This window comes from Solanum lycopersicum, chromosome 3, assembly GCF_036512215.1.
Source record: "Solanum lycopersicum chromosome 3, SLM_r2.1".
NCBI classification, from domain to species: Eukaryota; Viridiplantae; Streptophyta; class Magnoliopsida; order Solanales; family Solanaceae; genus Solanum; species Solanum lycopersicum.
Window position 1 is genome coordinate 64,191,248 of NC_090802.1, and position 20,370 is coordinate 64,211,617.

General features: G+C 33.7%; 4 protein-coding genes across 5 annotated transcripts; all 4 read left to right on the forward strand.

Annotated features, from left to right (window-relative positions):
- LOC101254075 (uncharacterized) lies at positions 1–2,562 on the forward strand. Its single transcript, XM_004235756.5, has 8 exons — positions 1–209; positions 290–476; positions 575–767; positions 1,500–1,570; positions 1,652–1,729; positions 1,897–1,984; positions 2,075–2,130; positions 2,238–2,562. The coding sequence occupies exons 1-8, from the start codon at positions 144–146 to the stop codon at positions 2,306–2,308; spliced, it is 810 nt and encodes a 269-aa protein (XP_004235804.1). The 5' UTR covers positions 1–143; the 3' UTR covers positions 2,309–2,562.
- Positions 2,563–3,310: 748 nt separating this feature from the next.
- On the forward strand, positions 3,311–5,436 carry LOC101245748 (uncharacterized). 2 transcript variants are annotated; one of them, XM_010320356.4, is made up of 8 exons: positions 3,311–3,470; positions 3,547–3,694; positions 3,782–3,875; positions 4,413–4,483; positions 4,561–4,638; positions 4,817–4,904; positions 5,030–5,081; positions 5,198–5,436. In XM_010320356.4, exons 1-8 carry the CDS (start codon positions 3,405–3,407, stop codon positions 5,258–5,260), a joined length of 660 nt encoding a protein of 219 aa, XP_010318658.1. In that variant the 5' UTR covers positions 3,311–3,404; the 3' UTR covers positions 5,261–5,436. The 2 variants fall into 2 exon arrangements, with proteins under 2 accessions (XP_010318658.1, XP_069151478.1); XM_069295377.1 differs by having other exon boundaries at positions 5,030–5,436.
- A 439-nt stretch (positions 5,437–5,875) lies between these two features.
- On the forward strand, positions 5,876–12,188 carry LOC101268084 (uncharacterized). Its single transcript, XM_004235717.5, has 11 exons — positions 5,876–6,363; positions 6,487–6,555; positions 6,741–6,836; positions 6,941–7,065; positions 7,523–7,718; positions 8,587–8,762; positions 9,461–9,590; positions 9,912–10,072; positions 10,749–10,825; positions 11,540–11,591; positions 11,893–12,188. The coding sequence occupies exons 1-11, from the start codon at positions 6,073–6,075 to the stop codon at positions 12,116–12,118; spliced, it is 1,599 nt and encodes a 532-aa protein (XP_004235765.1). The 5' UTR covers positions 5,876–6,072; the 3' UTR covers positions 12,119–12,188.
- Positions 12,189–14,532: 2,344 nt separating this feature from the next.
- LOC101268851 (probable inactive receptor kinase At1g48480) lies at positions 14,533–20,220 on the forward strand. The gene is made up of 2 exons (XM_004235720.5): positions 14,533–18,754; positions 19,204–20,220. Exons 1-2 carry the CDS (start codon positions 17,377–17,379, stop codon positions 19,809–19,811), a joined length of 1,986 nt encoding a protein of 661 aa, XP_004235768.1. The 5' UTR covers positions 14,533–17,376; the 3' UTR covers positions 19,812–20,220.
- Positions 20,221–20,370: the final 150 nt, after the last annotated feature.

Sequence of the window (20,370 nt, forward strand, 5' to 3'; positions counted from 1 at the left end):
GGATTCATTTGTTGGTTTATATATATCTAATATCAACGGTCGACTTGGGCATTTGAAATTCAAAATCCAAAATCTCAGCTTTCTATCAAAAGGGCCTTCAAGAAGAAGAAAACGAAGAAGCAAATCGCCATTGAAACGCCAGAATGGGAAGACTTGGAGTGAAAACTGACTATGAAGAACTCCGAAACGCTCAAATCATGGAAAACAAGGTCCTCTTCTCTCTCAATTTGAGTGTATCTAATTTCTGTCAATGTTAATTTGTTATAAAGCTGAATATCTTGGATTACAGGCGCGATTAGCCAGTCTTGGACTTCAAAAGGCTGTGGCAGAGCTCCGATCGATCAGATCTAAACCACAATCTGAGAAGAGAAAACACAACAAAGTTGACTACTTCTCAACCCCTTTGCGCCGATCTAGTCGATTGAAAGGAAACTCTTCTGAATCGAATTCAAGCGGCACTACGCCGCTAGCGAAAAGTTTGTATCTATGTCTCTTTTCTCCTTTTTTTTGTTTTGGCCCTATAAGTGTGGATTTTGAAATTAGAAATGTTTTCTTTATGGATTGTTGCTTTTAGGGAAATTGGGGCTTTTTGATGATGAAGATGATGAAGATGATATTGAGAAGAGACCAGCTAATGCACCTCTGTTGAGAGTGAAAGATGGCTTAACGCTGCGTCTTACTCCAGAAGCTTTAGCTCGGCGTTGCACAAGCAAGGACAGGGGAACGTTATATGACCCTTATTTGGGTATTTGCTGTCACTTTTGCAGGTTTTGAACACGTTCTTGAATACCCTTTTGCTTAGCATTTTTTTTTGCCTTTTATTGTGATAAATATTTTTTATAATCAAGTCACTGTTATAATCAATAGCCAGATAACCTTGTAAAAATTGTTAAGTAACCTGCTATAACAAGTTAAATATATAGACAGTATGAACAATCGATGACGCGTTAAGTATATAGCTTAAATCCTTTTGTAACTCCCAGTTTTTGATCACTTACTGTCATTTCAATAATCAAGTCACCGCTATAACCTTGAGAAAGGCTGATCTAGGGTGGACGTAGGGGTTCATCTGAACCCCTGGATTGAAAAATTACACTCTATAAATAAGGTCAAATCCAATGTTTATGGTGGTTACATAGACTGAAATGAACCCCCTCAGCATAACTAGGATTCCAAGGTTGCAAGTTCGACACTTACTCTCTGCAGTCGCGTGCCTACACTTACTTAATATCTATATATGTAATGATAGTGTAGAGAATCCTTACCTTGTTAGGTATATAGAATTAAACCTTTTGTAAATCCCAGTTTCTGGTCACTCACTGTGCAGTGAATTGAGGGACTTCCTTCAAGGCGGCTTCTTTGTTTTGTTTTGCTAGGAAGTGTGATTTTGCGCTTGAATTTACATCTGTGCCAGCTTAACTTGTCCTTACATATCATAAAAATGCAAAGGTGTCACACGAGGATCAATTAAAAATGATAATATGTGAATGTTAATGCAGGCAAAAGAAATTATGTGGTGAGGAAGACTGTAAGCGATGTGGTGATTCAGACATGGATCAACCTTGCATAGGTTAGTCTTACAAATTGTTTATTGTTTTGTGGTACTTACTAGTCTGTAAACAGAGTGATGAATATAAAATTTCATATACAGGCAAGACAGATTGTTCAAGTTGTCATTCTAGCCAAGGTGTTCTTTGCCGAGGCTGTCTTAAGGTTCGATATGGTGAAGGTGAGACAATAACTATGCATTTTAGATACTGAAGGTTATATGAAGTTACATGGTTTTGATCTTTAAGTCACTTATGTTGTACGCACTACTCTTCACTTAATGAAATTGATTTCTTCCTTTTCACTTATGAATGTCGATTAGTACTAAATATGTTCAAATTGTGCTAGAAATGGAGGATGTGAGAGCAAACAAAGAATGGATATGTCCTCATTGTACTGAAGAAAAAGGCATCAATCCATATTGGATATGTAATAGGTACGTACTGGTTTATAAAACATGACTAGCAGCTAGGTTAGTTAAGTTCATGGATTGATTTCTTGATCATGCTTATTTACATTTTTCTAGCTCATTGTGCCTAAAGAAGCGAAAGATGGCTCCAACGGGGATCGCCATATTCAGAGGTTTGTATGTTTGTCACTAGTTTACTTGAAGTTCTGTTTGCTCATATCTGTTGTTATATAGTGTTCTAATTTCTTGTCTTTTTGTTTTCCCTTGTTGGACAAAACAGCTAGAGAGATGGGATACAAATCAGTGGCACATCTGTTAATGGATCAGCTTCAGGGAGCAGTGAGGGGTTGATGATAAACAAAATTTAGTGCATTGTTAACTTCTTGTTGGTGAAGTAAAATTAGCTTCAGAATGTAAAAATGAATGTTATGAAGACCAATCACTGGTTGTGTAATGGCAAGGATCCTCATTTTGAAATTTATGCCACCCTTTCGTTTGAGGTTATAACGGAGCAAACACTTGTGAAATTACATTGAGTATGTTGTTGTCCACAACAACTTTATCCGTTTTAAAGCCTGATTCTTGTTCAGGAAATTTGTTCAAAAGTAGCCTTGGCTCTTCTTATACATCTGCAATGACCTGCTTTTTCTTCTTCGCCGCCTCCGTTTTCATCTGTTTCTTCTTCTTGCAATGTAAGTTTTAAAAAAGAATGAGATACATGTTAAAATGGAAACGGTATTGCCCAGTTTGTGATTGGGGAATTGAATGATAACATTCCTTTGAATTTATATTGTCTATCCTAATAATTTAGAAACAATTTGTTCCTTCTACATATGTTTACTCATTTCATCAAATCATTGATGAAATGAGCGTTGCGGAGATGTGGATGCTAAGATCAATATATGATCATACCAAATTAGATGATTAGAATTGACCACTTACGTAATAAGATGCAAGTAGCTCCACACATTGAGAATTAAATATGAGAAGATGGCTTGAGGTGGTTTGGACATGTTTTTGTTTTTTTTTCACCCAATATCCGAAGTCCATATTGGAAATCCGACTAAATCTGGATCGTGCACTGCATGATAACCTTTTCAACATAATTTTCTCCACACTCAAAATTCGAACCCGAGACCTTAGTTTAGGACATGCTATGTGTGGTAGAACAACAAACATCCGTGTTTTGGCATTTCAAAATAATAACTAAAAAAATCAGCCTTTATCTCCTAAGTATATATGTATAATAGAAGTATGGAGGGAAAATCACTATTGAAAACGTAATAGAAGTTCGAACCCGGAACCTCTGGTTAGGTAACAACATGCGTGTTTTGGCAATTGAAAATTTTAAAAAAGAAATAAAAAAATTCATCTTTGTCCAGGGTATATATATATAATAGAAGAAAAAGGAGGGAAAAACAGAATTGAAAAACCTAATAGGCCATCGATGGGAAGGGTAAGAGTAAAACCTAACTATGAAGAACTGCGAAAAGCTCAAATCATGGAAAATCAGGTTTCTCTTCTCTCTCCATTTTGTCTCAATGTTAAATTGCATATAGTAGCTGATTTTTCATGGGGGTATTGTACAGGCTAGGTTTGCCAGTCTTGGACTTCAAAATATCTTGGGAGTGCTTCGAACTAAACCAGAGAAGAGAAAACATAACAAAGTGGACTACTCCTCCGCCCCTTTGCGTCGTTCCAATCGATCGAAAGGAGACTCTGCACCATTATCAAAAAGTTTGTGTTTTTATGTGTATTTTGCTGTATGAAAATGTCTGTGTTTCTTTATGTATTGATTTTTGATGGAGATTGTGCCTTTTGAAGAGGAGTCTGATGACATAAAGGAGCGCCTTTATCAGGAAGCTTTGGGTCAGCGTTCCAATCGATTGAAAGTGGCAGTTTCCTGTCACTCCTGCAGGTATTACACTCCTTCTCTATTTTGCAAAACTTTTTGCCATTGATGTTGCAACTTACAGTTTTTTTATAGCTCACTGTTTGATGAATTGACTGACTGAGGTCTGAGAAAGTAAACTTTTGATATTCTGATGGCCCCTTGGCTTGCTGTTTGCTATGATCCTTTTGAGTTTGAGATTAAATGGGTTGGTTGTCTTGACCTAACGGAATGAACTTGATTACCCATCAAACTATTAGATCAAAAGGGGTCATACAATACATGTACATACAAAATCAAATTTGGAGAGTGGAATGGATGGACTCAAGCTAATAGTTTAAGAAGAATATATTAGTTTTCACATTTTTCAATAATCAAAACACAAAAGGAGAGTAGATTAGGTTGTGTTTTGCGGTTGGGTTATTTGAACCAAGTAAACTTTAGGCGGGTTTGTTTTTGACCTGCCCAAGTTTGGCCTAACTCACACATCTCTCACCATTCACCTCTAAGCTTGTGCTTGTGTGTCAATCAGTTGAAAATGATAAATTGTGAATGCTAATGCAGGCAAAAGAATTATTGTGATGAAGAAGATTGTAAACGCTGTGGTGATCTCAACATGGATCAACCTTGTTTAGGTTGGTCATACAAAGCACTTTTCCTTTCCGTACACTAATTTGCTGGCATACTGATGAGTCTAAAATTTGCCATACAGGCATGTCGGATTGTTCAATTTGTCATTCTAGCAATGGTCTTCTTTGCCGAGAATGTCTTAAGAATCGATATGGTGAAGGTTAGGCAATAGATATGCATTTTAAAGTCAAAGCATAAAGCAGTTGCCATGACTCACTAACCGTTACTCTTTTGTTCTGTTTAATTTGAGGCCTAACAATGGGAACTCTGAGAAATTGATCTTTGCTTTCTCAGTAATGAATGTCGATAAGAACTAATACCATGCAAATATGTGATAGAACTGGAGGAGGTGAGAGCTAACAAAGAATGGATATGTCCTCATTGCACTGAAGAAAAAGGCATCAAGCCGTATTGGTTCTGTAACCGGTACGTAGTGGTTATATAAAACAGGTTTAGGTGATTGTGAAGTCAACTTCTTTTGATATTGATACTGGCAAACTTCATTTGGCTTTTTCTTGCTCATGGATCAATATCTTTTCGTGTTTTTCTAGGTCATTATGCCTAAAGAAGCGAAATATAGCTCTAACTGGGAACACATTAAAGGTTTGCATGTCGTCACTAGTTTCACTTGAGGTTTTGTTCGTTCGTGTGTATCTGCTGTTTTATTAGTTTGCTCTGAGAATTTGTCTCATTTCTTGTTGGATCTTTGAACAAAATAGCTAGAAGGATGGGGTACAGATCAGTGGCACATATGTTTATGGATCAGCTTCAGGGAGCAGTGAAGGGTGGAGATGATAAGCTTTTTGGTTAATTCCAAACTTTCTGTGCGATGATAAGAGTAGAATTTGCTTTTGAATGTAAAAATGGAATGTGTTGTAATGGCATGGATCCTTGTGTCTAAACATGTTTTGTAAAAATGGAATGTGTTGCTTTTTTGATTCGATATTGAATTTTATAATTTACTTTGTTTGGTTTGATTTGGATTTTGAAAAATAATAATAATAAAAAACGAATTATATATATAAACCACTTTTGTCACTTTTTAGTTATTATCATTCATTATGTTTTGATATCTATAATTGATATACTTTTAAGTATTCATTCTATCCACTTTTATTTGTTATGTTATGTTTTTCGAAAGTCAATTAGATTAATTTTTAAAATTAAATTATATTATATTAATTTAATATTTTAAACAAAAAAATTAGATATTCAAAATTGCTTTTTACATTTTACTTGTAATTTTTAAAAAGTATATGTAAGAGATTTAATATTAATACTTCTCATATCTTTAATTATGTTTTTAATTATTTACGCAACTAAATAACCAAATATTTTTTAAAAAATCAAATCAAATTATATTTATTGTGATTCAGATTGAATTACACTGTATCAAAATCAAAAATCAAAAAACTAAATCCAAAGCTAAAGATAGGTATTATTTATTACAAGCTTGGTGGATAAAATAAAAAAGGAAAAAGAAAAAAAGTAAACCATCTTTGTCCCTTGGAGAGGGGTTCCTTTTACTACCTTGCTTCTGTTGTTCCTTCTCGGAACCAAATACCGGTCATTAACCTCTAGATTCCGGCCGGCGATGCCGGCTATCCATAACCCTAACTGGCTCTACACTGCTTCGAATATCAATACAAATTGTTCTTTCTCGACCTTCAGCTTCCCTAAAACCCTCACATTTTCAAACTCCTTATCTCATTCTCTCAAATTCGTCTCTCCTAACCCGTACTTCGTTAACCGGAAACGACGCGGCTTTGTGACTGTTAATGCAGCTGCAAAGTCTTCCAGCTCCGACCTATATTCAGTTCTTAATGTCAGTAGAAATGCAACGCTCCAAGAGATCAAAACATCTTATCGCAAGCTTGCTCGCAAGGTATACTCATCTATTTGCTTAGTTTTTTTGCCTTTGTCATTTGTAAGTTGTTATTATTGTATTATTTCTGTCTAGCGGCAACTGCTTTTTTGCTTCATAATCATTGTATTTACTTGAAAATAGTATCATCCTGATATGAACAAAGGGCCTGGAGCTGAAGAAAAATTTAAGGAGATCAGTGCTGCATATGAGGTAACTTCCACCTTCCTTTCCCTCCAAAACCTTCCTTTGGTATTTTTTTTTTGTTGGGGAATTTTATGTCGAATTGGTAACATCATGAAATTTTGCATTACACTTAGCATCCTTAGTTTGGTAAAAATTAGTTTTTGGTCTTTTTCTTTCATTGTTTTCAATTTGACTACAAAGTGTATTTTTAGGTATTATCAGATGATGAGAAAAGGTCTTCATATGACCGTTTTGGTGAGGCAGGGTTGCGAGGAGAATATGATGTGCCGGGTGGCGGTCCACAGGGGGTAAGTACTGACCTTTGTTTAATTTTTCATAATTTTTCATATATATTTCAATGTCTCTTCATGGTGACTGGTATCTGTCCTCACATGATTATCTGATCTCTTAGGTGGACCCCTTTGAAGTGTTTTCTGAGTATTTTGGCCAATCAAGTGCCTTTTTTGGAGGAAGCGGTGGATTGGGAGGCTTCAACTTTGATTTCAAGAATACTGGAAGGCAGAATCTTGATATTCGGTGAGTATCGAAGCCCATTTGCTTCTGAAACTATGTATATCTGTATATCTGATCTTGGTGATATTAGGATATGTTTCATGTAGAAAACATACTGTTTTGGGGTGATGATTGCCCATTGAGTTGTATCTTTCTCTGGGCAGTTTCTTCTTACACTCCCCCACCCAAATTGAGTATCTACCACTTCCTTGTATGTAGTAATGTCCGTTGCTGAGGAGAGTTGTAGCTCTTATATACCACCGGGTGAAGATTTGTATAAGCTTCCATGGCTTCACCTGCATCAATGAAATTTAAGCAAGAAAATTGAGGAGAAGAAAATAGAATAACTTCTCCATCAGATTTGGTTTGTTTTATGCGTGAAGTAATTAAGGCCGAGAGGAAAGAGTTTAATTTTATCTTCCTTCGTAGTCCGTCTTTTCCATTAGCTGAATATATATTGATGATTTTTCTTGTGTTTCAGTTATGACCTTGATTTGAGTTTTGAAGAGTCTATATTTGGAGGGCAGCGAGACATCGAAGTACCTTGTCTGGATGAATGTGATAGTTGTGACGGGACTGGTGCTAAATCTAGCAGTTGTGTTAAAGTCTGTTCTGACTGTGGCGGAAGAGGAGGAGTGGTGAAAACACAGAAAACGCCTTTTGGAATCATGTCTCAGGTATTTTCACATACTTGCATGAGAAATTAGTAATTGTCGAATGCCATTGTAGTCACTTCTTTTATTATTCATCTTCTTTTTATCTTACAATCTAAACAGATTTCTTGTTTGAAATGCTATTTTGTATGTGTTCTTTCCCCCAATTTTTACCTCAAAATTTGCAAGCTTGTATCTTTTGTTGATGAATGGACATGATCACATGGGTGTTTTCGCTGAGGGGATTCACTGTATGAAGACTTTTAGACTTTGTTCTATATACAGATTATTTGTTCTCTATCATTCCCTTTGTCTTAAAAGATAGTCCTACTTCCTTTTTAGCTCATTCCAAAATAGTGTCCACTTATCAAGGGACGAAAAATCCAAAATTTCCCTTTGTCCACTTATCCGAAATTCATTTGCTTTCAAGGGTATTATGATGATGCTTGAACCTAGCCTTCTTTTGGACACAAGCATCAATACCTGTCAATGCTTGTGCCCCATATTAAGATGATGTTTTCTTACTTGGCACAAAAGAGGGCTACTTTTTTGAACTTTATCACCACTGGTTTGTCAATTGTCATGACAAGTTTAGTATGACCTTTGTATTATTTCTGGATTAACGCATATCATATGAGGTTACTGTCATTCACCTATGGCAAGTAATGCACACTACTGTTTCATGATACTGGAACTTTCAAAGAAATAATTTTTCTATGATCACTAAATGGCTTATTTATTCTGCTCAATGTTTTATTTTGTTTAAGCACAAAATAAAAGTTCTCTCTGCACATCCAACCTCTGTGTTATTTTGAACAACTTGCTGCTATCTACTATTTTGGTCTTCTGGTGCTTCTTAACTTGCTTTCTAGATGCTGATTCATGTTTTCAGGTATCTACATGCTTGAAATGTGGAGGTAATGGAAAGATAATTACTGATCATTGTCGAAAATGTGGTGGCCGTGGTCAAGTACAATCAAAACGAAGTATCAAAGTGGTTGTTCCACCTGGAGTTCATGATGGAGCCACGATGCAAGTTCGAGGAGAGGGTAACATTGACAAGAAAAGGTCACAGTTAATTAATATTCCTAGTTCATGTGATTTTATGTAGAAACTTAATGCTTTGAACAAAGGTAGTCAATCCACAGTGCAGCATATGCAATTTGAATTTTTAGTTTCATTGAACAAATACATAGTATTATGACTGTAAGTAACATGCTCCTCTGAGTCTAAGTACATGTTTGATTTGCCTGCTCTGCTCAAAATGTTGCCTCTGCTGCTTGTTATTAGTTATAGATATTGGTGTTATGTGGATACTTTCTAGGCTGGGTATTCTCTTCTTTCTGATTTGCTGTTAGTGTTTTCTGCTTGATTCTGTGTTGTGAAACAAGTGCATCAGATCATGATAATGCAGCAGATATTGGTCCGAGTCACAAAATGAAGCATGTCATTGTTGCAGGTATGTAATTATTTAAGAAAAAGTAAGAAGAAGTTCAAAGGAACATGCGCTAAGGAGCTAGTTTAGTTGTTTTGTTTGCTAATATGCCCAAACTTCTTAAGGTTTTACCTCTCACCTAGGTTAGAAAGTGTGTGCAACTCAACCTTTTCTGTTCTTTCTCTTATTCTGTTCTCTTTGCAACTTTTATGATTCTTTTGGGGGGTGAGTTGGGTATTCAAATGACCTCAGAGAGATAGATGGCGAATTGCGGATATGTTTTTCTCCTTTTCACTATTATCTTCATATCTTGGCTTGGTCTTCTTTGCAGTAGTTTATCTGGTGACCTCTATTTGGTCATCCATGTTGAAGAAAAACGTGGTATTTGGAGGGATGGTCTCAACCTGTACTCAAAGTTAGATGTTGATTTTACTGAGGCCATTCTGGGGACAGTTAAGAAGGTAATAAAAGCATTGCAAAAAGAGAATTGGTTTTATCTTTCAAAAAGGCACAATTTAAAGACAATTAAATTTGAATTAATTGCTAGCAATTTTATAATTCTCCTTTCAGTCGTTCCCTATATTTGTTTCCCTGCCCCCCCCCCCCCTCCCTTTACTTCCCCCAAACAACTCCCATTAATGACATTGTATGTTTCTGGCATTTTAATTTAACTTTGAAGTGCTTGTAGATAGTTCCATGCAGGTATAATACCGACATTAGTTCTTAAAAGAATCACATCACCTCAATTATGACTTTTGGTGGTTTTTGTCGGACTCCTGCAGGTGACAACTGTAGATGGTACAAAAAATCTTCAGATTCCTCCTGGATCTCAACCTGGAGAGAAGATTAAAATGTCAAAAATGGGAGTGCCAGACATGAATAGATCTTCAGTGAGAGGAGATCATGTTTTCCTGATAACTGTTCAGATCCCGAAGAATCTCAGGTTTGAATTTGTTGGTATAAGCTTTCGGATACATCCGGATTTCAATTTGATCAGTTTCGATTGGATAAGCTGCCACTTCTGTTCCTATGTACAAGTTAAATGAGTTTTCTTTAGTGGTCTCATTGTCTTCTCCTAAAGTTATTTGCGAAAATCTCATCAACACGAGGTCTTATATGAGCCATCAATTCTTTTAAGTGATTAATCAACATAAGAACAACAATTTCGAGGTTGGCATGAAACTGCAATGTTCCCTGTGGTAAATGTGAAAAGTGGTTTAGCTTATGATACAAAATATATACCTTAGCTTCTTCCTTAAAGGATTACATTGACTAAATTTGTTTAATCTAATCAATCAGGATTTATCTTATCTGAACAAATAGGTATGAAGATGTTTTAATTTGTCAACATTCATGTTCAAAGTCTTGAATTATCAACCTTATTTTATGAAGTAACAAGGTAGTAGGGGTAAGGTCTGTGTACACCCCGACCTCTCTGGGCCCACTTGTGGAATCACAGTGGGGTATGTTGTTTTTGTAAAATACTCTGAATTTGTTAATTTTCTTGAGCAGGAGTAACATAGTTTCTCACTGAGCATCTTCACTATTTTTTGCTTTCATCTAAAATACTTTGCTGATGTATGTCTGTTCAATAATGTCTGTTCCTTCTTCTATGTCAGTGATACAGAGCGCACCTTAGTTGAGAAGTTGGCTTCACTTAGAGCAACATCCAAACATCATTCAGTCTCATCTGGCGGTATGTCTTATTCTTTCTTTCTTGTAAAGAGTCCGAAATCTTTGTTTGATTAGAGGAATAATTTCAGTCAGATAACCATATCACAAAACAGAAGAAATTTTTTTCATTCAGAGAGTGTCGAAGGCATGACAAAAGTGAATGTTACGTGAGAAACAATTATGAATACTGGTGTAAGGAGGTATGCAAAAAAGTGAACATACTAAACGTATTTTAGTACTAACAACTTCTGGTTCTAGCAAAGCCTTTAGCTCTCTCTCTCATGTAATTTACTTACACCCTCATCCAATCTTGAAAGGTAGACCGTTCTCTAAAACCCTCCCCTTAATCTTGTAGATTATTATTCTCTTCAACGAACAATCTTGTAGATAAACAGTGATGAATTATCAGAAGGAATTATGACTGGCAAGCTTGAGTCAGTGTGGTCAACCATTTGAATCTGAAAATATGGAACCATGCTAGATTGAATCCTCTAGAAATATGTCAAATGTGCCATCGAGAAGTAAACTAGCCTCATTTTTTTAACACTCATGCAATGTGCCCAAGCATGCCATCAACCCTTACCTTTTATGTCGTTAGATGCATTTAAGTTGCCAAAGTAATTTATTCCTAGTATGTCACATTACACCATGTTCATTAGGTTTTTCAGTTTTTACCTTTTAATTTTATCAAAAGGGATACCAAGAAATAATCTGGATGGGAATGTTGCTTCTGCAGGTGAAAGGGGAGGTGTTGCACGTTTGTGGAAACCGATCAAAGACTTCCTGAGGTGCATTATGTGCCGCAATCATCTCAGTTTTTAAGATTATACCAACTTATTTTTGAAAACTTAATTAGTTTCTCCTTATTACTCTGCTGATCTCATATTTATGAATCGACATACATGAAAAGAAAGAAGAAAACATAAAAGCAACTAGATGAGAATCAAGTCCAGTTGAAGCTATCGAAACTTAAGAAGGAATGTCAAAACCTATTCCACTCAAGAGTTTTATAGAACATTTTGCATACCGAAAATTTACCCTTGTCTGTATTTTTATTTGTTTGCTTATGTTCATTTGTCCACTTTGTAGGAGTGGACGATCTGGTAGAAAATTTGCATCAATTAGCACAGAGACGACAGCTTTACAGAGTTTAAACAGACGGTTACCGAGTTTTCCTCTAATTACATCACTTTCCGCTGTTTTACTTGGAATATGTATTTTAGCCTTTGTGAAAGTTTGCTACAGTAAAATTTTACTGCAGAAACGATCAGTAAAACCAAATTTTGTTCTTCACAGGGAAATTAAAGAGCAATAGTTGCGATATCGTGCTGCTTGACTCATGCAGTACATGAATTTTATAACATGTATGTTTGCTTATCCCTGTATCACTATCTCCTGTCCATTTCTTACCCCTTTTTTTTTCTTTTATACTAATCAAGGATTATGATATGTTTAACCAGTAACTAATTAATTAGTTTTTCTGATCTAGGATTTTTTTTTTCTAGTAAAAAGGGATTCCATGTATTATGTGCACTGGATGAATGTGGCCGACAGTGAATTGAAACAAAAGCTGAAGTTCCAACTAAAAAATATAAATAGTATAACCTTACTGTAAAGTTTAATCTTAACAGGTTATCCATATGATTAAAGTAAAAGTAACACAAGAAGTAATGATAATGAGAAGTGAAGAAAGGCACACACACTAGAAAAGTAACAGCTTGATACAGTTGTCTGTACAAAGGTGAGATAGTCATCTAAGGTTTGACTAATTGGAGACGGAGAACGATGATGTGTATGTTGTTTTATTCCTATTACGTAAAGATAGGATAAACTGTTTTCGATAGATCTTTAGCTCATATAAAACATGTCAAAATCAATAGGAAAGGTTTGGCTAATTTATTCCCATAATATACATTTACTTCCTTGATTAAGTGTCTTATCCTAAATTATTATCACCTAAGTCCTAAACTTCTGTTCCTCATTATTAGGTTTATTAATATCCACCTCTATCTTTGGTTGGTAACTAAGATACTTTCATCTAATCCAATAAATTTCTTTTTCCTTTTGTTACCTAAGAATTCAATTAAGTGGGATTCTTCCCATTAATATAAAAACAGTAAGTGACTCAAAAATTTTAATATTTTCAAATTTTCATTTGTAACAACTCTTTAGAAAATGTTTTATCTATTTGGTACCATATTTTCCAATTTATTCATATTTGATTGATCAAAATTTTAAAAATACTTATTTCATCTAAAAAAAAAAAAGATACTTCTCATAGAAGTACTTTCTCTACAAGTGTATTTGTTGATGCCACAGAGCTATTAATATAATTACACTTTAGTTTGTGTCAACTTTATTCACCTGCATCATGCAATTATGAAAATTTAATGTACATGGTTCATTTCTCTAATCTCTAACTATAATATAAATCATGCTGCCATCCCACCCCATCCCAAAAAAATGACATGGCCCCACCCCACCCCACCTCACTCCAACCCAAAAACAGGCCTAGAAACAAACAAAAGGTGTGCTGTTATAAGAGAGAGAGAAAAAAAAAGGGAAATGATGGATAGATACTGTCTAGCTACTACATTAATATTCTTCATTAATGTCATCAATAACAGTTGTATTCCCGGAGAGGGAAAATATACTCGCTCTATTTCATATTAATTAAATTTTTGAAATATTTTACATATTTTAAAAAAAGTTAATTAAAATTAAATTAAACATAATTTTTTTATTTTTATTCTTATTAATACTATATATAACCATTTATCAGTAAAGGCTAGTTTTGTTACAGCTGAAGATATACTTTAAAATTTTCATATTTGATTTAACTTTCTTAGTTAAGGTGAAAACTATAGTCAAATTACATAATTAGCAATCCTGATTATGTCAAAATTACAATTATATTTTGAGGCGAACAAAAAAATATAAATATAGTCTTGAATAATAGGTAATACTTCTCATTATTTATTTATTTATTTAACTTTGACTTTTTACTTGTTCATTTTTATCTATTATTTTTGATAAACTAAAAAAACAATATTTTTTTTCTTATTATATTCTTGATTTATTTAAAATCTCTTTAATAAGTAAATTAATTTTAAAATTTCATCAATTAATAGAAATAAAATAGTAAACTCACTATATGAATTATTATTATCATAATAAATGCTTCAAATAAAAGATAAACAAATAAATAATAACATAGTATTATCCTAATAGATGTTCAAGTCCAAAATAAACAATAAATAAAATAGAGAGAGTAAATAAATATAATAAATAATTTGAGACTTATTAAATATAGATGGAAATTCAATGTTTTAAAAAAATGACATGAGCAGGGTCAAGTCAACTATCCTCAAATTTTTCTTCTGTACTATATACATAAAGTTCGACACAATAATAATATAAATAATTAATCTATTTGTATAAAATAATAGAAGTAAGTAATATTTAAATATTTTCGTTATTGAATAATTAGTTTATTATCCTGCTGAGATAAGTTAGTAAAAGATGAGACAGTTGAAGAATAATGTCTCAGTTAGGTGAAGTCTTCATTAATTGCTCCCGCTAACTAACTTATTTCTATTCATTGATGACTTTTTTTAGTTCAGTATTAAAAATTTCAATATAATATGATAATTTGGTGTATATTATGTCCATTCCTAATTCAATGGACAAAGAAATTATTGTTTCTTGATTTGAAATTTAACTATATTTGAAATAATAATTAAGTTTTTATCGTTTGGGAATACTATTATTGCTATTTGATGTTGAGACAATAGAAAAAAAATAAAGTTAAGGAAAGAGAGTTTTGGATTTGGTTGGTCCTTATAATAATAAAAATGAAAATTGTGAAAGGGATTAAATATGTCACATAAAGGACTCTGATTAGAAAAAAATTAGGCATATCAGGTGTTTATGTTTAATTAATGTAATTTTTATTATCATGTGATTTAATAAGGTAAAATATATATTAATTGATTGAGATTAAGTAAAATAAATTATAAATATAAACACATAACATGCATGTATTGATTTGGTGTAAATATCAAAGTATGAATAAGTTTTACTTCATCTCTTTCCTAGCATGTCAAAGTTATTTTTCTTGCGTTATCGAATCGATTTGTTGGATGATCAATGATAATGATATGTATAATAGTTATGTCTTTTATTTTGTTAAAAAGGTTTATAGTCCTTCACTTTACAAAAGTTTAAAAAAAAAATTCTCAAATTATATTTAAAGAATCAAGATGAATCTAGTCTCATGGACAAAGAATATTTTTAATCCAAAACTCTATTTTAATAATGAAGTTATTTTCATTGTTATTTAAATTATAATATAGCGTAAGTTGAAATTGAACAAATTATGCAACGATATAGTATTTCAAAAATTCAAACTAAACATATTGAACTAGAATTTTCAAAATCTTATTGTTGTTTATATAGTGTTTTTGACATTTGATTTTCTTTAGTAATATTTTTATAGTTTTATATAATAATTTCCGTATTTTTTTTAATACCAGATTGAACATAAAATAATTAATTTATACATAATACTATATAAAAAGAATTACACATGAGAGATTAAAAAAATTATTTTTATTTTCTAATTTAGTTTAAAATTAAGGACAATTCTATTTTATATAATACATTGAATATCCCATTTTTTAAAAGAATAACTTATTTTTAAAAAAAGAACACCACAAAAAACACATGAATTTATTCTTTTTTCCTTCCACAATATTTTCTTCTATCATTTAAATAATTTATTGGCAAACAACCTTAAAAAAAGTGAGGAGAAATTAATACAAGAGAACCCCAGATCAAGAAATTCAAAGAACAGATAGTCCAAAGTTGCAGAAGCTGCTTTTTTTAATTAAAAAAATAAAATAAAGTCTTTAAAGCTTTTTATCCAATCAAGAAATTCCATGACAAAGCTGAACAACATAAAAGAAAAAAGGAAAGCTCCATAAATTATACTCGTATCGATTCATATTATATGATATACTTTTTAGTAAAATCATACCCTTTAAAAAATATTTAGGCAATTTATAAAAATAATCATGATAAAAGTGTTAGGATCGAATCCACACACTTGATAAATAAAGAACACAAGAACTCTCTAGTGAGAAATGAGAGACCTAGAGAGAGAAAGAGAGAAACCAATATTTCGTGATAATATCTTGTGAGTAAACTTCTATGGCGATTGGGTATATATATTAATTATTCAGAATATTTTTGGCTTAAACATTTTATATATGATTATACATCAAAAATTAATCAGGTTCCACAACCTAACAATAAGTGGTTTGAATATAGATCAACAAAACTTCAAATTTAACAAATTTTATTTAATAAATAATAATTTTATCTTTCGCATGATTATAGATTTTGAAGTTGAAAATTTAAAAATTTAAATTATTGAAGTTGTGAATTTTTTAAAATACTTGAATTTCTTTTTATGTTATGTGAGTGAATTTTAAAAATAGTTGTTTCTTTTTTAAATGTGGTCAAACAAATATTTAGAAATAGAATCTCGAATTTGCTCCTCAAAGATGAAACGTTAGCTTTGACTCTTAAAGATTTTTCAAAAGGTAAAAGATTCAAAGTACTCATTTTTATAGGATGTAATTTCCTTCACCCGCTCCGAAAAAGTCATTAACAAGATTTTTCTAATTATAAAAACACCACCATATATCACTATTTTAAATTTTACATGTTTTAATAAACTATGCAACTTTTGTGTTTATAGTTTTATTTAGTATTCTCTTAAAATTAAGTTTTTTAATAAATAAATAAATAAAAATTAACTTGTTTTAATTAATTAAAAATTGATCAACGAATATGAATAAACCATTTAGTTTTTCTTATGTAAATTAAATTTATACTTTCAAAGCTAATAACTTTCAAGTATAAAATAGAAAGAATAGTGTCATTTATACATTGATTTTGGTAAGTAACAATATTACTCCTTCCGTCCACTTTTAATCGTCATATTGCGCTTTCTGAAATTCAAATTGACTAATTTTCAAAGTTAAATTAGATTACATTAACTTGACATATAAACATGAAATTTAGATATTAAAATAAAATTATAATTTTTTACCATTAATGTTAGTCAAAAATTTTATAATTTGACTCTAGAAAAAGGAATATTATAATAATTAAAAATGAATAGAAAATAAAAACCATTTAATTTTTTTAGTAAGGATGATATTGGACTCCTCACTTTTTTTTTTTTTAGTAAGCATAAAACAGTCTACTTTCTTTATACTTGATTATACCTATCAACTCTGCTAGCTGTTGACCAAAATTAGAAAAATAAAAATTAAAAAATAAAAAACAGCTAGGGTTTCTTTTTTATTTATTACATTTTACACCCTGTATTTTTAATTTTATCTACTTTTTCCCCCACAATAATAAAAAAACAAACAAGAAACCAGTGTCACTTCATCCCCTTCCTAATATCAGCCAACAACAAAAGCAAAACGCTTACTACAGCAGCTTTCTTGATTTTTTTTTGTCTTTTCTTCTTTTCAATTCTTCGTTTTTCTAGTATGAATGTATAAGTTTTCAGGCAGAATGTTGGGTTTTTATCGAGCTTTTATGATGCAGAAGTTGTCAATGTTGCTGTTTTTTGTTCTTTTTTACAGTATAACGAGTTCTGCAGATCTGAACTCCGACCGGGATGCTTTACTGGCGTTACGAGCCGCTGTGGGTGGTCGGACTATGTTATGGAATGCTTCTAACACAACCCCATGTAATTGGGCTGGTGTTTTATGTGAGGATAACCGTGTTACTGTTCTACGGTTACCGGCGGCGTCACTTACCGGTGAGATTCCGGTGAATACCATTTCGAATCTTACTAAGGTTAAGACGATTAGTCTACGTTTTAACCGGCTTTCGGGTTCTCTTCCTTCTGATATTTCTAAACTTGTTGAGCTTCGTAATCTTTACCTTCAGGATAACGAATTTGTTGGTTCTGTTCCTTCTTCCTTTTTCACGCTTCATTTAATGGTTCGTCTAGATCTTTCTAATAACAATTTTTCTGGAGAAATACCATCTGGGTTTAACAATTTGACTCGTTTGAGAACACTTTTGCTTGAAAACAACCAGTTTTCTGGGTCTATTCCGGAGTTAAAGCTTTCGAAGCTTGAACAATTTGATGTCTCTGGTAATAGCTTAAACGGGTCTATTCCGAAGAGTCTCGAAGGAATGCCGGCTGGTGCTTTTGGTGGGAATTCACTTTGTGGGAAGCCGCTTGAGGTTTGTCCCGGGGAGGAGACTCAGCCTGCTATAGCTACTGGTGGGATTGAAATTGGGAATGCGCATAAGAAAAAGAAGTTGTCTGGTGGTGCGATTGCTGGCATTGTTGTTGGATCTGTACTGGGATTCGTTCTGCTGTTGTTGATTTTGTTCGTGTTGTGTAGAAAGAGGTCTGGTAACAACGCGAGGTCTGTTGATGTAGCTGCATTTAAGCATCCGGAAACAGAACTTTCTGCGGAGAAGTCCAATGTGGACGCTGAAAATGGTGGTGGTGGAAATAGTGGGTATTCAGTGGCGGCAGCTGCTGCGGCTGCAATGACGGCTACTGGAAAGGGAGGAGAGATCGGCGGAAATGGTATTAAAAAGCTGATCTTTTTCGGGTCTGATAGACCATTTGATTTGGAGGATTTGTTGAGAGCTTCAGCTGAGGTTTTAGGGAAGGGAACGTTTGGAACAGCTTACAAGGCGGTGTTGGAGATGGGCACAGTTGTAGCTGTTAAGAGATTGAAGGATGTGACCATATCTGATATGGAGTTCCGGGAGAAAATCGATCAAGTTGGACAAATGAATCATGAGAATTTGGTGCCTCTTAGGGCATATTATTACAGCAGGGAGGAAAAGCTTCTTGTCTATGACTACATGCCAATGGGTAGCTTGTCTGCACTGCTTCATGGTGAGTCAAAGTTGTACTCTTTCCTTTTAAATTGATAATTTTTTTGTTGTTGTAGGCACATATGGTACCTGAGGGCAATCTCTATTGCTTTTTCTTGTTTTAGTCTGTGGATTGGTTAGTTGGACTTGTTGCTTACTGTAGTACTGCATGCAATGCATCTTTTTGTGGGAGAACATCTAGCTGAATGAAAGATGAATGTCTTGTTTTAGTATGCCTAGTGTGACTCTTCGTATATGTGTTGCATTTTGTATGAATTTGAACGTTTCTTTTCGATGAATTCTAAAAGCACGAGTTCAATTATTGATAATTTCTTCTCATTTCTCTAGATTTGGTAAATGTTGCTTTTATAGCCTGTGAAGCTCAGAAACTTATTAAATTGCTAATAGATTGTAAGATGATTACTATAATTTTATTCGTGATATTCACTAGTAAGCTCTGTTATTTTCCAGGAAATAAGGGGGCTAGCAAGACACCACTGGATTGGAAAGTCAGGTCAGGCATTGCCCTTGGTACGGCTCGGGGCATTGAATACCTACACTCTCAAGGTTCAACTGTCCATGGGAACATTAAATCATCCAATGTTCTTCTCACCAAATCATATGATGCACGAGTGTCAGATTTTGGCCTAGCCCAGCTGGTTGGACCTCCAACTTCCCCAACTCGAGTTGCTGGATATCGTGCTCCAGAGGTAACTGACCCACGCAGAGTAACCCAAAAGGCAGATGTATATAGCTTTGGTGTATTGCTTCTTGAGCTTCTTACTGGGAAGGCACCCACTCATGCCCTCCTGAACGAGGAAGGTGTTGACTTGCCAAGATGGGTGCAGTCTATCGTTCAAGACCAATGGACTTCACAAGTTTTTGATATTGAGCTCCTCAGGTACCAAAGCGTTGAGGAAGAAATGGTGCAACTCTTGCAGCTCGCAATAGATTGCTCGACTCAATATCCCGACAACAGACCTTCTATGTCTGATGTCGTTGAGCGAATTCAAGAGCTGCGTCTCTCAAGCTTGCGGGTTACTCAAGAACAGTCTGATTCTGTCAATGAATCTGATTGAGGTGGTCCTTAGTCCTTTTACATGTGCAGCAGTACTTGAACTAAAGAAGCACCATCACCAATTTACAGAATCCCATTTAAGCATATTTAACTTTATTAATGCTTTCTGTTGGTTAGTAGGGCCTATCTTCTTTCATTTAAATTTTAACAATTTTATGCCCTTTCCTTTTTCTCAGTTCTCCATTGTAGTTGAGCTAGAGCCCTTTTCATTTTCCTTTGTGTGGGGGGGCCATTCTCTGTACCATTTGTTCTTGTTGGTTGGATAATGGTTGCTGTAATTATTACTTTCAGCCTTTACTTTGCTTTCACTTTAACCAACTTCCTTGAGAACTTAATACCTACCCTTTACATTTAGGAGGTTTGTTGTTTGCTAGTAGTAAATTAATGAAGTTCTTTTCTTTTTTGGTTTCCCACCTGGTGTTCTGTTACTGTATTGGAGCACGACTATTTAGGGGAAGCGCTCTCTACCAAGAATTGTCGTGCTTTGTTGGTGGATTAGGACCGTTTCTTTGGTTTCACGGATTGTGTACCCTCGTTTACTTCGTTTTTGATGATCTCTT

Excerpts from the sequence above, each read along its gene's own strand:
- LOC101254075 (XM_004235756.5), top strand. The coding sequence starts at position 144 with ATGGGAAGACTTGGAGTGAAAACTGACTATGAAGAACTCCGAAACGCT. Across the intron at positions 477-574 it reads CACTACGCCGCTAGCGAAAA|GGAAATTGGGGCTTTTTGAT; the intron begins GTTTGTATCTAT and ends TGTTGCTTTTAG. Across the intron at positions 1,571-1,651 it reads CATGGATCAACCTTGCATAG|GCAAGACAGATTGTTCAAGT; the intron begins GTTAGTCTTACA and ends TTTCATATACAG.
- LOC101245748 (XM_069295377.1), top strand. The coding sequence starts at position 3,405 with ATGGGAAGGGTAAGAGTAAAACCTAACTATGAAGAACTGCGAAAAGCT. Across the intron at positions 3,471-3,546 it reads CTCAAATCATGGAAAATCAG|GCTAGGTTTGCCAGTCTTGG; the intron begins GTTTCTCTTCTC and ends GGTATTGTACAG. Across the intron at positions 4,484-4,560 it reads CATGGATCAACCTTGTTTAG|GCATGTCGGATTGTTCAATT; the intron begins GTTGGTCATACA and ends TTTGCCATACAG.
- LOC101268084 (XM_004235717.5), top strand. The coding sequence starts at position 6,073 with ATGCCGGCTATCCATAACCCTAACTGGCTCTACACTGCTTCGAATATC. Across the intron at positions 6,364-6,486 it reads ATCGCAAGCTTGCTCGCAAG|TATCATCCTGATATGAACAA; the intron begins GTATACTCATCT and ends ACTTGAAAATAG. Across the intron at positions 7,066-7,522 it reads AGGCAGAATCTTGATATTCG|TTATGACCTTGATTTGAGTT; the intron begins GTGAGTATCGAA and ends CTTGTGTTTCAG.
- LOC101268851 (XM_004235720.5), top strand. The coding sequence starts at position 17,377 with ATGTATAAGTTTTCAGGCAGAATGTTGGGTTTTTATCGAGCTTTTATG. Across the intron at positions 18,755-19,203 it reads CTTGTCTGCACTGCTTCATG|GAAATAAGGGGGCTAGCAAG; the intron begins GTGAGTCAAAGT and ends GTTATTTTCCAG.